At 38.1% G+C, this 15,299-nt stretch overlaps 1 protein-coding gene across 1 annotated transcript in view; it reads left to right on the top strand.

Annotated features, from left to right (window-relative positions):
* The first annotated feature begins 4,937 nt into the window (after nt 1-4,937).
* The window catches only part of VWA8 (von Willebrand factor A domain containing 8), a 281,798-nt gene continuing 271,436 nt past the window's right edge, over nt 4,938-15,299 (top strand). Inside the window, exons 1-2 of the mRNA XM_023536356.1 lie at nt 4,938-5,075; nt 6,090-6,167. Of these exons, the coding sequence (XP_023392124.1) occupies nt 4,985-5,075; nt 6,090-6,167 (169 nt within the window). The 5' untranslated portion in view covers nt 4,938-4,984. The remainder of the gene's footprint in view (nt 5,076-6,089; nt 6,168-15,299) is intronic.

Genomic DNA, 15,299 nt, shown 5'->3' with positions numbered 1-15,299 from the left:
TACGTAAAAGATAATGTTATTTATTATCTTGTACATAGAAATTATTTTTCTATAAACCTTTGGAAAATCCCCTTGAATTAAGATCATTAAAAGTGAGAAAATCGTGCCTTGTTACTTTAGATGGGGCCTTTAATTTAAATTTCATTTGGAAGGTTTTATCTTTTGGATTCTTTTCAGGGTTTTTCATTTTCAAGTACATACTCTCCATGCCTGAATAAGATATATAACAATTTGTTGGTAGTGGTATTTATGTGACAGTTTGTATACTGTACAGGATTTAGGTTAATCTGAGTTATATGTGGTTGCTTTAAAAAGTTATTTGTAATGAATGCAGTTAAATGTTAAGCAGCATATTCTATAACAATTCATACTTTTTAAATTAACAATTTGTACTTTTTAATGCTAGTTATTCTAACACTTTCCATTGAGCATCCAATATTATTAAGTATAATCTTTTTTGAAAATGATTGCATTTAACCAAATTAGTTTATTTAAGGAAAGACATACTTTAGTTTCTTCTGCCTAGGTTATATTATTTGTTGTGTTATAAGTATCTTCATTCCCCTTTAGATTAATACTTACTTAAATGAAGTAATAGTTCATTTAAACAAATTCTTTACAAATAGCTTGACTTCTGAGCATATTAAAAGATAGGCTGTGCTCAAAGATTGCAGAAAATCATGAACCAGAGCTTAAAAAATGATTAAGAAAACAAACTTTATTTTAAAACTATAATAATTTATTCATTTACCAAACGTTTATTGAATATCTGCTTGGTTTGAGGTATTGTTTTTGGCACAAAGGTAATTAAAATGCGTGCCCTGACCACAAAATGCTTTGGTCTTATAGACTGAGCAGTGATCTTCAAACATTTTTCTCACTTATCTCCTAAGTGGAGTTTGCAAATATGTATTTTCTAGGTTGCAAATAAGCATTTTCAGGTCGATATCTAGAAATTTTCTTGATAAGAATAAATAGTTGTAGAAGATGATGTTTCCAGTGTGTTGTAATTATTGACATTTAAAACAAGAATGGTTACATTTCCCTTTAAAGTATATCTTTTGAATGGAACCATAATATCCTAGTAATTTATTAGCTAGGATCTCTATTTTGAAAATAGATAAAAAGCTCTTCTTTAACTGTCAGAAAATTTACAGTATTTCCTTATCTCCTTGAATTCGTATTTCAATTATACTTACTCCTTACAATTTTATCTCAATACGTTTTAATTCTTGAAAGTTTTGTTTTTATTATATTTTTCTGCAACAAAAAAATGTCTAAATATTAAAATGTGTCTCTCATTACAGTTATGAGAGCACATTATTGAAAAGAACACCAATATGTTCCGAATTCACAAAGACTAAAGTTTGGTGGAAACGTACCCGTTAATGACATGAGTGGCACCTTCCCCCAACTGAATATTAATTGGCATAATTAATATTTCCTAATTGAAAATTAATGTGAAAATGTAAAGAATTTTTATCTAGAAACATCACTCAATTCTTGGCACACTTTCTAAGTTATAAGACTCTAATATGTTAATTTATTATCAAAAATGTAACTTTTAATCATCTATCAGCTGACAACTTTATTAGTCTTTTTCAATTTTGTGGGTAACAAAGAATCAGAAGCCACTTGACTTGAAAATAGTCACTGAATCACTCCTGCCTCACTATCTGGGAGGTTCACTAAAAAGACTTTAGCAAAATTAATCAGATAGCTATGGTTACTTTCTTACTTAGAGGCTGCTTGTTTAATGTACTCAAAAAATGTTGGTAAAATAAAAACAGTCATTCAGCACACCTTTGCCAGTACCATATTTTTTCAAACAAATGCTTTTACCTTATCACAGTTTAAATATTTTTTTGTTAAATTCTTAAAGTTTTCATAATTCACGAAGATAGTCTGTACTGTCAATACAGTCAGCCAAATTAGACTTTCTGAGTATTTTTATCTTTTAGTTCAAATAAATGTATTAATATATATATTAAGGAATGTTATAAAAACCACGGAAAAATAAATTATGGAACACATTTTGTAGGTCAAATTACTAAATGCAATAAAGCCAAGAATTAAGAAATCTAGTACTTACATATTTAAATTACCTATTTCATAATATATGATAACATAGTTTTGTTCTTTAATATAATTTATAATGAAGCAATGTCATAGCTGTTAAAATAAGTTATTTATGTAATGAAAACTATGGTAGAAAGCATGATATTTTATAAAATTTAGTGTAATGAACTATGTATGGGCTTTAGAGAAAAATTAAAAGCCATGTGTAAAGATCAAATATTAATTCAACAGTTTCTTTAGACCTCATGATCACAGTTTTGACATTGTACTTAGTGAAACAGAAAGCTAATTGGTTCAGTAGCTAGTATGTAACCTTTTCATAATAAGAGTTAGAAAGTAGCGTTTTATAAGGAGGAACAACGATAATTAAAATGAATATTTCATGATATTTGAGAATAAGTTGTTAACTATCATATTGTTAACATATATCTAATCTGAAAGACACATTTAAGTTTTCCCTGCGGTTTTCATCCAAGTGTGAAAACTTGGTACCACTGGAAACTGTTTTAGTCACATTGAAATGGAATCAGCATCAATAATTGTTTCAGATGTTTCCAGGTACCTTTTTTTTTTTACTTCCAGTAAATAGCATGTTCAGTTTTGAGAAAAACTGAAGAAACAGCTTCCCTCTATGTGCAAAGTCAGTTTTCAAAGCTTTCCTTACTTCGTGCTCTGGGTTCTCCCGTCTTGGGTTGTTTGGCAGTAGAGGCCCCCGAGGCATTGCGGCTCCGTTCCGGACCACCACAGTAAAGCGGGTATTGCAATGAAGCGAGTCATCACCTTTTCGCTGGTGGAGTGTCTGGCCTTCCAGTTGTAAAATAAGGCAACATCTATGAAGCACGATAAAGTGAAGTGCAGTACGAGATACGCCTGTGCTCGCTCTCACCCCTCCACGACTGTCTGACACAGGCCAGCACGAGCCAAAACGTTCTCTCCGGTCGGTTCTAAAGTTGCTCTTCACTTTTAGTAGAAATACATCAGACGTGGAAAGACAATCCCTAGGCAGGTTTGTGTTGGTTTTGATAACTTTTAAAGACGGCTTCTCAACCGTAGTTTAGTGGGCCCCGCAGGTCCCCTCCGCAGTGCACGTCACACTGTGGTGGAGTGAGCGGGCGGAGGGCCCAGGCCCAGGTGTCAGGTCAGTGTCAGAGAGGGACGCACGGAGGTGAGCATCTGCACACCGATCCCTCAGGGCTGCTGTGCTCTGTGCCTTTGGAGACTGTGTGTTCTGCTGTGAAGCCTGTGACTGTAGAGGAAACAATCATTGTGATGCAGCGTGAGAAATGCTGCTTTGGAAGCGTGAACCAGATCTATGCCAGCGGGAAGATGGGGTTGGAGTGATTGATCCCTGAGGGATGTGGACATTGTGCAAGAGGAAAAGTTCAGGAAGGTCCAGTGGAGAGATGAAGATATGTGAGGAGCAGCATGAAGGGAAAGTGGTGTGAGCAATGTGGGGGTTCTAGACTGAGACCCCAGCAGCTGCTGAGATGAGAATCCAGAGCTAGAGCCGGTCCGAGATGGCTGGACAATACAGCGCCGGGGACACAGAGTCCTGGTTTTCTCACGTTGAAGTTGAGGTGTCTCCGGACTCTAAATAAAGGGTCCAGTACGCTGCTGACAGGTACGGAACTCAGGAGGGAAATCTGAGCCAGAGCAGACATTGAGCACTTTAGTTATGCAGAGGTCACATTTGGGCCTTTGGTATGGGTTAGGTGACTCAGGAAGTTGTAGCATGGTAGCAGAGGATGGCCGAGGACATCGACTTTGGAGGTAGGGAGGCAATGCCTAGCCCATGTGAACGTCATTTTTCTCTTTGCCTACAGCAGACGTGGCTAATTGATCACTGCCCTATTTTGCAATGAGTCCAGTTTCCGTTGTGATTTCTTTGGATTTTTTTTTTTTTCAGAAGCCTGTTGCTTGATTTCCAAATATTTAGAGACTTTCCAGCTATTTCCAGACCTTTCTGTTATTGACTCCATTTTGATCAGAAAACATACTTTGTATGATTTCAGTCCTTCGAAATTTATTAAGACTCGCTTTATGGTCTTGCCTGTGATCTATTTTGGTGAATGTTCCATGCACAATTAAAAAGAATATGTATTCTGCTGTTGTTGGGTGTAGTGTTCTAAAAAGGCCAGTTAGGTCGAGTGGCTAACAGGGTTTTCATATCTCTCTATTCTTAACTTCTACTCTTGATCTTAGCAAAAAAGTCGAGAAGTTACTATCCTTGCTTCTGTACCCTTCTATTTTTTTCCCTTGCTCTTCCATCATTTACTAAGAGGGATATTAAAATATCCAGGTACGATATTAGATGTGTCTGTTTCTCCTTTTATTTCTGTCAATTTCTGGTTCATGTTTATTCCTCAGCTTCCTCCTGGCCAGGTCACCACCATGGGTTTGCCGTGTTCCTTCATGAAGGGTTATAGCTCCTTTTAGGATGCTTTCTGAATATGCCAGGGGCAGTGTCTCAGTGTGTTCACCCTGGGCTGTGACTAGTTCCTGAGCCTAGGTCTCCTCAGGGACCCATGTTCAGTGAGTTATTTCAGGTAACTACTGTGACAAAACCCAATGACCTTTCACCAGGCTACTTTGAGATGGGGTTTCCGAGAGTCAAGATGAAATGAAATGCCATAGGTGACGTATGACAGTATTTGCCGAATAGCCAGTCATCAGTAAGTATTAGCTGATTAGACTAGTTCAGAGGACAGTTTTTTTTTCATTTGTACAATTGAACTCTAAATATATGTATCTTCTGTATCAGAAAGTATACCTGTGTTTTACAGTGTTTCTACTTTTCTCTCAATTTACCTCATACCTGTAATACATTTATTCATCTATAAAAACTTTTTTCCCCACAGATTTATGAATTTCTTCATAACGTCTGTCTCACGGGGTTGTTTTGGGAATGTGTAAAGTGCTTAGAAGGCAGTACTCATTCAACATGAGCAGAGAGGACAGATTGCAGAGCCATTTAGGAGGCAGAGAGAATCTAAAGGGTAAACAGAAAACTATTCTGTAACGTGCCCAATAACTGGAGCACGGAATGGGGGAAGGAGAGGGGCAGGAGATGAGACTGAGACCAGATCATGAAAAGTAAGGATTGACCTTAGTTCCGAAGGTATTAAGTCATTTAAGAAATTGGAGAAAAGAAGTGACATTATTTTGAGCAGAGAAATGACTGTGAGTCTTTAGGGCAATGGAAATCCAAACATATATTGGCTGCTGTTGTGTTATTACCGTGACTTAAGGCCTTAGTCTCCAGGATACCCCTCTAGCTCGCAACCAGTAGCGTCGAAGGATGTGTCACAGCTCTTTTTACTGAGTGTCTTTGAGCCCTTTCCAAACAAAGTCCTGGGTGCAGACGCCATCAATGTGTCTACTTCGTTGTTTGGGACAGCAAAGCAGAGATTGCTCGGTTTAGCCTTGCACTGTAGAAGATCAGCCAGAAATTCATGTCGCTTAAAAAAAATTAGAACCCTGTAGATGTTATTGAGAACTTGTGCTCAGTTTTGCTCGTTTCATGTAGGAATTCTTGGCATGTATGCCACTGGGTCTTTGTCCTTTTTTATGTACCTGGAAATATTGAATTGTGGGATTCTGTTGCTAGAGAGCTTGACATTGATGTAGAAAAATAGGAACCTGTAGAGATGTAAACAGGTCGCAGATCCGTGTTAACAGTACTCCCTCCCCGCATGGATGCTTTGGATGATCCTAAACAAAACGCCCCTTCTGTATTGTTGACTCTCTTAGTATCACTATTTGTGAGAACATAAAGCTGGTTAATATATATTATTGTACTTCACCTTTTTTGATAATGTAGCACTTAAAATGTCATTTCACGGGTGCCGCACTTATCCTTTCCATAGAAGTTTTGGAGCGTGGTGCCGGGCACAGACTGATGTGTGGCACATTCCTGTAATATCCCTCTCTCTAGGTCAGGATCCTTGTCGCATGAGGCGCAGTGTGTGGTTTTCTCACGTGTAATGGTTGTTTCCTTGTTCCATTTCTAGGTGATACCGTTAATATTGGAGACGTCTCCTACAAGTTGAAAACTCCTAAGAACCCGGAACTTGTGCCACAGAACTACAGTAAGAAAGCCATTTATTTACAAATGGATAACTCTTAACTTTCCACTATGTGAATTTTTAAACATATGTAAAACGAGAGAGAATAGTATTAACCCAGTATATATACCACATTTTCAGCACATGCCAATCTTCGCGTACCTGACTCCCACCTTTCCGTGCTGGAGTATCTAAAACCTCCCCAGACATCGTATCACTTCACCATGACTGTTTCAGTAAAACATGTATTTTTTCACTACTGTTGGTTTTTAATTAGAGTAAAATTTACATGGAATAACATGCACAGATCTTAAGTATTAATTCGGTTAGTTTTGATCATTTCACAGACCTTTGTAGCCACCCAGATCACTGTCATCACCGAGCGTTCTCTCGTGCCCCTGGCCAGCCACCCTGCCTGGACACCACTGTTCTCTTTCCTGCCGCGATTGATTAGTTTTGCCTGTCCTTCAGCTTTGTGTAAATAGAATCACATAGTATGGTTTTTTCATGTGTATAATGGCCTTCTTTCCATCAGGACAGTGATCCTGAGGCTCATCTATGTTGCTACACCTATCTGTTCATCTTTTATTGCTGAGTATTATTCTACTGTATAAATATACCACATTCTGTTTAGCCATTCTCCTGTCGACATTGGGATAGTTTCCATTTGGGGATTGTTGTACGGTGCTGTGAGCATTCTTGTACAGTTATGCGATCATAAGTTTTCAGTTTTCAGTGAGTAAGCAGGAGCTGAATTGCTCTGCGTACGGGGACGCCTGTTTAACTTTGGAAGACACCGCCAGGTGGTTCTCCAAAGCAGGGGTGCTGTTTCACCCTTGACCAGCAGTGATGCTGTGCATCCTTGCCACCACTGGTATTTCTAGTCTTTTTGACTTTGCTTATTCTGCTAGGTGTGAAAGGGCAACTCATCATGGATTTTGTTTTGTAACAGCTTTATTGAGGTATAATCCATATGCCATAAAATTCACCTTTTTGAAGTGTACAGCTCAGCGGTTTTTAGTATATTCACGAAGTGTGTAACCCTGCCAATATCTAACTTTAGAGCACTTTCATGTCCCCAGAAGGAAACCTCACGCCATTAACAGTCGCTCGGTGTTTCCTTCCCTTTCTACCCTCTTCTTGCCCCACCGCGTGCCTCTGGCAGTCACTAATATACTTGGTTTTTATGGATTTGCCTATTCTAAACATTTCATATAAATGCGATCATACATACATGGCCTTTGTGTCTGCCTTATCTTATAGTGCTATCATAATGTTATCATAACTTATAATGTCTTCAAGACTCATCCATGTCATAGCACGTATCAGTAATTCATTTCTTTTTGTGGCTAAATAATTTTCTATTGTGTGGATATAGCACATTTTGTTTATCCACTCATTTGTTGGACCTTTGGATTGCTTCTACCTTTGGATTATCATGACTGATACTGCTGTAAACATTCCTGTACAAGTTTTTGTGTGGGCAGATATTTTTAGTTTTTGGGGTGTGTACCCTAGGAGGGGAATTGCTAGGTCACATGGTAACTCTACGTTTAACATTTTGAAAAATTACCAAACTGTTTTCCAAGGAAGCTGCACCAATAATGTATGAGGGTTCCAGTTTCTCCACATCTTCGTCAACACTTGTTACCGTCTGTCTGTTTTATTATAGGCATCTTCATGGGAGTAAAGTGGTGTCTCGTTGTTGTTTCCATTGCCATTTCCCTAAGGACTCACAGTCATTTCTCTGCTCAAAATAATGTCACTTCTTTTCTCCAATTTCTTAAATGACTTAATACCTTCGGAACTAAGATCAGTCCGTACTTTTCATGATCTGGTCTCAGTCTCATCTCCTGCCCCTCTCCTTCCCCCATTCCGTGCTCCAGTTATTGGGCACATTACAGAATAGTTTTTTGTTTACCCTTCAGATTCTCTCTGCCTCCTACATGGCTCTGCCATCTGTCCTCTCTGCTCTGTCCCACTTTTACTATATATTTTTTGAGTTGTTTTCTTCGTGATCACGATAAGGATGACAGTGAACAATTTAACTTAAGATAAACTTGTTCGGATTAATGCTAACTTATTTTTAACGGTATACAAAAGCTTCGCTCTGATATAGCTCTGTTCCCTTCCACTTCCTTTTGCTTTGTGCTATTGTCATGCTAATTATATCTTTATATATTAAAAGTTTATCTGTACAACTTTATAATTATCATTTTATGAAGTTGTCTTTTAAATCAGATAGAAGAGTTACAACAAGAATGTGTTTATACTGTCGTCCTGTTTGCATGTAGTCATCTTTAGCGGTATTCTTTCTTCGTGTGGATATGAGTTGCTGTCTTGTTTGCCTTCATTTCAGCGTGAAGGAAGGACTCCCTTTAGTATTTCTTGTAGGACAGGTCTGCTAGTGATGGCTTCCCTTAGTGTCTTTTTATCTGGAAATGTCTTAATCTCGCCTTTGCTGTTTCAGAGCTGATTTTACTGCCAAGTTCTTGCTTGGCAGCTTTCATTTCCTTCTAGCACTTTTAAGTTTTTGGTCATCCTCACGTTGGCTCCAACTGGTTTGGCTGCATCAGGCAGCTGTCATGTTAAGCAGGTGTTGCTGATTTTTCTTTGACAAAGGCCCTAGGGTAGTACTGTTTGCACACGGGGAGTTCTGAGTGGGCCAAATAAAGACACATCCTAAGAATGGAGCTTTTCAGGGAGCTGCTGGACAGATCAGTAGGGAGGTTCTCTGGGGACGGGGCTTCTGGGGAGCTCCATCCCTGCTCTGTCCCCCTCAGTGGTTGCCAGACTGTTGGTTTTCTCTATCGTTGTGAGCAGTTGGTTTTCAGGGTACCACAGAGATGGAGAGAGAGATGGGAGCAGGACAAGTTGAAACACCACAAAACTCACTGTTTTTACTGAGGTTCATCATGTTTCTTGGATGAAAACTTGTCAGATTGTTGAAAGTCTTTTAACAGAGTTCTGAAAGTTTTGATTTTTGACAAATTTTGCCTGTGTCCTCATTTCTTTATGGAAGTGTAGATTTCAGAGGTCCTGGGGTTTATTGTGTTTCGTTAGATTCCGTTTACAGCTACAGTGTTTTGAGGAAAGGATCAGAATTTTCTCTTCTGCAGGGTTTAGGATCTGAATTCTGGTGAGATTTTAGAGTTCTCTTTATGCTTTATGGCGCAATCTCCAGCTCGACAAAACCATGGCCAGTCTCTGCGTTATGGCTGCAGGTCTTGGATGACTGAGGAGTTCTCTCTGCCATTCAGTCCTGTATTCTGCTTGCTCCAACTAAGATCTGGTCCTGTTGCCATGCCGCCAGCCTCAACAGGCCATGTCAGTGAAGGTCAAGAGTGTCTCAAAGGTTTGTCTCAGCCCTCCTGCCCCAGCACCGTCCTTGAGAACTGCCACCTTGCACCAGATAAAGACCTGCTCGGAGGGATTTCTGTCGCCTTTTCTGTCCCACCGCCTGCCTTCCGTGGCTTGTTACCTTGCGCTAAGGATAAAGGTGAGCAGTCTGCAAGAAGGATGCCTCTGTCCTGCAGCCGGCTTCAGTGTGTGCTTCTGTACACTTAGTGAAGGCCAGTGGAAAAGAGTTAGTGGGCAGGAGAAGATTGCTCTGTGGCTGGGACTTCTCAGTAGATTCATTTATCATGCCAGTCTACATGTGGCCATTGTGAGTTTGTTAAAAGTTTACCTCGTTTATCCTGATACATCCATGGCACAGTCTTCCTGCCTCTGCCATTCCATCAGGGATGAAAACCAGCTCTAGGTCTCTCATCCCCTTGAAAGGGCTTATTACTTTTTAGAATTTAATTCATTGAGGTTTCTCTGTACCCTTAGCTGTATGATTAGTTTTTAAGAAACTGATCTTTGTAGATTAACTGGTTGTTAGGTTCGAAGTAAAATTCTCTTCTAGCTAAGTAGAAGCGGGAGTTATTTTTAATGATTTACCGGATATGCCTAATTATAACATTGTAATAGACAAGTTTTCTTTTCTGGAGTGAGACTAGTGACGTAATTCTTTTATTTTACTTATCTAGAGAAAAATTAACAAAATATATCTATTAAATCATACACAGCATAGGTACATAATAATTGAAAAAATCACTCATTTTTCTGATTTCTGGGTCTTTTCCTATTATGAATGTAGCTAACTTTTTACAAATAAACTCTGGAAGTGAGGAATAATATCCACTCTCAGTAGACAATAGGAAAACTTTTATATAGTCTGAGTTCTGTAGGGTAACAATTGGCTTGGTGGAGAAATTATGTTTAAAATTTTGTCTCTACTACTTTCCAGATGTGTGAATTTCATTTTCTTTCTTTCCTTTTTAGATGTGTTAATTTCTGTAGTCATTTAACTGCCCCGAGTCTCCTTGACTGTATGGGGATGATCATTTCAACCTCATGGATATATTGTAAGGATTAAATCAAACAGCGTATATGGAATACATAGGATAGCGGTCGGCACACGGTGCTCAATAATTGTGAGTCCCCAAAACAACCATTTTGCCAGTCTCCTGATCCTTGTTCCTCCTTTTCCTTTTCCATTATTCCATGCCTGTGACACTGTCGAGTGTGGGGATTTCTCAGGGCTGCTCTGGTTCTGCTTAGGAGGTGTGCTGGAAACATCTCTTCACATAGTCTTGCTCTTAAGGCTGAATCTGGAATACAGTTCATCTCGATTGGATTTTGGATTTGCTCTCGGGTTGTTTGCAGGGTCAGGAATGGTGGTGGACTCTTCGAACGAGCTTCAGTTTCCTTTCAGAGGCCTTTTCCATCTCAACTGGACGTGGAGCGCTCACTGCTGACAACTCGCAGCAGGGAAGTGCTGACCGTCCCTTCTTTCGGCAGCTAAGATCCACAGCCTCCTATCTGGAGTCCGCTGAAATGTTTTGCCACAAATGCTTAATCACTTGGGGGATCTTCTGATTAAGTGAGAGGAATAACAAGACTATATATACTAGCTTTAAGAATCCAAGGGATTTTAGTAGTAATATTAACTTTTAAACTTAATAACATAGGCTTTGAGTGAATATGTTTTTCCATTTTGCAAATGACCAAGGGGCATTACAGTGGTTGGCCCAGATCAAGCCCCAAAGTGTAAAAGGTATCTGTTTATAAATATAAGATAATTCCTATAAATTGTCACCAGAAATCCCCAGAAAAACGAAGAAAAACCCTCAACATTTTCTGGTTTAGATACTTTCAGTTTTTATCACTGTTTTTATATGTGTCTTATATAATCAAAATTTTTCATTTCTTTAGTGTTTGGTTATTAGTAGCTTAGCATTTATATGAAGAGAGTTTATGTTGAAAGCAGTTGGATGGTCCACAGACTCCAGGTGGCATTTTCTGTGCTTGCGGGTCATTCACCATCCTTCCCACCATGTTCACAGTACAATATCCTGATCCATATTGTTTGTCTATCGAGATGATGATGCATATGTTTTACCTAGTAGTAAGCTGTTACATAGTCGCTACTAGTCTTCCTTATGAACAACTGTTCCCATTTGTAAGGAAAAGACTGTTGGGAGTTTTGTTATCTTGAAGTAGGATAAGTGGCTGAGTTAAATCCACCAAGATCTTATGCATCCTCATGAGCATTATGTGGTTGCTACATACTGGTTGGACAGATGTCCTGCATACTATAACATGTTTTTATGCATCTATTTACTGTATTATGTTCAAACATTGTGCTCTTTCAACTTTTTTCTCCTTCTCTCAAGGACTGTTTCCAAAATGGGAAAATTGCAGTTCTCTGGCTTGCTATTACATGATTGATTAGAGATTATGGGTTTTGGTATAAGAAAACTTTGATGGATTTTTTTCCCCCTCTTGGAGCTATTTAAAAACATATTCTGGAAATGATGTTTGAACTTCGGTAATATATTACTTTCCTTCCTGTATTTATGCTTCAGTTTAGCTTTTTGCCTTTTGGACATTTAATATTTTCAAATGAAACATAAAATGATAGGCTTTTGTCAAGGAAAGGAACTTTAGCAATTATCATCTCCGAAACTCATTTCGTAGCCAGAAAAGTAGGACCACAAGAAAGAGGTCCAAAGACTCATTAATTAGTAGCAAAGCCCAGATTTCCTGTCCGTTGGATTTCCCCTTTATAGTCTGCCGCCGTGTCTCTGGCTGCTTTTCTTTAAGTCTTGGAATGGGATGAAGAATGACATGTTAGGAAGATTTTAGAATTTAAAAGTGTGAAAGATTATTGAAAAATATTGAAATAGTTGAAGCATGACAATGCTGTTTTATTTCTATTTTTTCAAAGTTATTAATCAGAGCACTGAAAATCACCGTGGTCTTTTAGTGATGAAGAAATAAAAATCACAGTGTTGAAATATGAACATTGATGTTCATATTTCACATAATGGTAGAAATCCTGCTAACTGGCCAATACCGTAGACTGGAATATTCTTAAGTGGGGTCTAAAGCACTATTCAAAACCTCAGGAAAGCAGCATTATCTCATCAAAGTAAAATTTCCTAAATCGGTGACCGTCTGAGATAATGAATGCTTATATTTTATAGTCAGTTGTCAACTTCTCACTCACGCTTCTGTGTTCACAGCGTTGGGCACAGCAGCCATCTTTCTAGCTGCACATCTGTGGTTCAGTACCTGGCATGTAATGGACACAGGAGCTGGACCGCTCTTCAATTGTTTTACTAGCTCGGTCTTTTCATCTCTCGCCTTGACCATTATAACTTCTGGTTATCATCTTACTCCCTAGTCTCTCAGCGGCAAGTGCTGAAGTGGAGAATTAAAGCTTTTTTGCCTTTCTGTACGAAAACCAAATCTCATGGCTTAGATGAAATTGGCACCTTTTGAAAAGAGGTTCCTTCATGTTTTTGTGCTTGAAGTTAAACTACATAAAATCAAAGCAGGTTATTTCCTCCAGGGTTGGCCTTATGAGGTGGTGCTCCAGGGTAGCAGCTTTCAATAGACGACTTTAAACCTGACCTCAGAGTGACGTTTCTGCGCCTTTATATAATCTTGTTGCAGTCCATGGCCCAGTTATGTGTGAAGTTTACTGGACACACTGACCTCTCATGTAGGCAGTTAGGGCCCACACAGGTTTTGCGCAAAGATTACAGCATTGTGCTCTTCAAATGGTGAGTGTTGGCATAAAGTCAATAGGTTGAGAGGTTTTTTGGGGGAAAAAAACCTTTTATCTTTAGTTTGTAAATAGTTTTAAGAGGTTTGAGAACCTCATCAACATCATAAATGACAGAACACCATGGAAAAAAACGACGTCATCTTTGTGTAAATGTAGGTAATGTGGAATAATCTTTGCAGCTACTTGTCGGTTTTAATGAATTAGTGACAAAGTTTACTGGAAGGCCTCCAGGAAGCTGATTACCTAAGATTCCCTTACTTAATAGGAGCTTGAAAAACAATCTGAGAGGCAAGGCCTTCAATGCTTAAGATTTCCCTTATTTTTAGTAGTTGTGCTAATTGCCTCTATTTTATGAGAATTTGAGAAAAGGATTTTGTCTGAGATTTCTTTAGATGTATTTTTAAGAATAGAGCCCTCCAAAGGAAGAGTCCCATCAACTTTTAAAGCCCTTTAAGGTGACCTGAAATCTCTAGTCTCTGCAGCAATCTTTATTCAGTGCCTAATTTTTCTTTAATCTTTCTCCCAGGCACCATGTTAAAGATGGCTCAACATTTTTTGATGCATTTTATTTTGTTTAATGACCATTGTTGCTTTCTGCAACTTTCATTGCAGATGTGCAGTTTTTGAGCTGTGTAATATGTTAAATAGGCTTTTTGGGACCTACCTGGTAATTTAGCCACCATTAATGACACTGTTTAAAGAGAAAATGAATTCACGTAGTAAACTTCTTACTTAAACATCGCATTTTTAATGTGTATGTAACACATGTGATAGACAGAGGATCAATACCCAAAATATACAAATATATCTTACAGATTATTGAGAAACATCATGTGGTCTAGTAAAAAACAGGCAGGATTTAAATAGGCTTGTCAGAGGAGATGAAATCCTAATAAGTGTATGAACATGTATTCTAACCCTATAGAGAGATACAAATTATACAGTAAGATAGAAATTTTCATACATCACCTGGGTCAAAATTTAAATGTATTATGATGTCCAGTACAAGGTTCCAGAGAAATGATGTTGTTGTACATTACTTGTATAAGTGTGAGTGCATATGACCTCTTTGGAAAGTAGCTATTACATGGTAGTAGCTATTAAAATAAAAAATATACATACCTTTCGATATGGCAGTTTCATTTTAGGTTCTATCCGAAAAAAGCAGCACACAAAGAAGGATATTTGTACACAATATATATGGCAACATTTTGGTGTTTCTGGTAGTGGCAAAATCTAGAAGCTATCTGAGTACATCGATAGAGGAATGATTTAATAAATTATTGTATATCCATGTTTTGGAATCTTCCACAAATGTTAAAAACAAACATTAGATTTCTATCTATAGACCTAGAGGATGTCCATGTGATATCGTTAAGCAAAACTTACAGACTGCAGACTTGTATATAAAGTATGATACCATTTTTGTTTAAAAAAATTATTTCGAAACACCTCTTACAGGTGTTTTATATGTATGTCTACCTATATACAGAGAAGAGTGTGGAAGGATGCACTCCAGGCTCTTAGCTTGGCCTCCCTCTGGGGCATTGGCTGAAGAGTGGGGTTGGAAGAGGGAGGGGTCAAGAGAGATCACATACATTTTTTTTTTTTTTACATTTTGGATTTTTTTCTTTGTTATAGTAAGCATGTATTAGCCAAACCTAATAAAAACCCCATGTTTAAAGTGAAGCTTTCATTCAAATAAACATTCATTATAAGTCCTAACTGCTTTTTCTGTGACCTGACTCATAAAAATAAAACGTCCACGCTTTATGTTTAAAAAATTTTGACTCGTTATGCAGGACCTGAAAATTGCTGGTTCTTCTGAGATGTGTTCATAATCAAAGGTCATTCCTTGGTCTCATTTTGTGTTTTTGATTGTCATTGTCTTGTCGTGAATGTGAGTAGCTATACTAAGACCAACAAAGATATTTTCAGTAAATTATCGTAATTTAGCAATACTTTAGAGAGAAACACTTTAGGGGGCTGAGTTGCAAATTGAATTTTGGATATTAAATTGTGATCTAAAGACC

This window comes from Pteropus vampyrus, unplaced genomic scaffold (genome assembly GCF_000151845.1).
Source record: "Pteropus vampyrus isolate Shadow unplaced genomic scaffold, Pvam_2.0 Scaffold154, whole genome shotgun sequence".
Taxonomy (NCBI): domain Eukaryota; kingdom Metazoa; phylum Chordata; class Mammalia; order Chiroptera; family Pteropodidae; genus Pteropus; species Pteropus vampyrus.
This window is presented reverse-complemented; position numbering and strand designations above follow the sequence as displayed.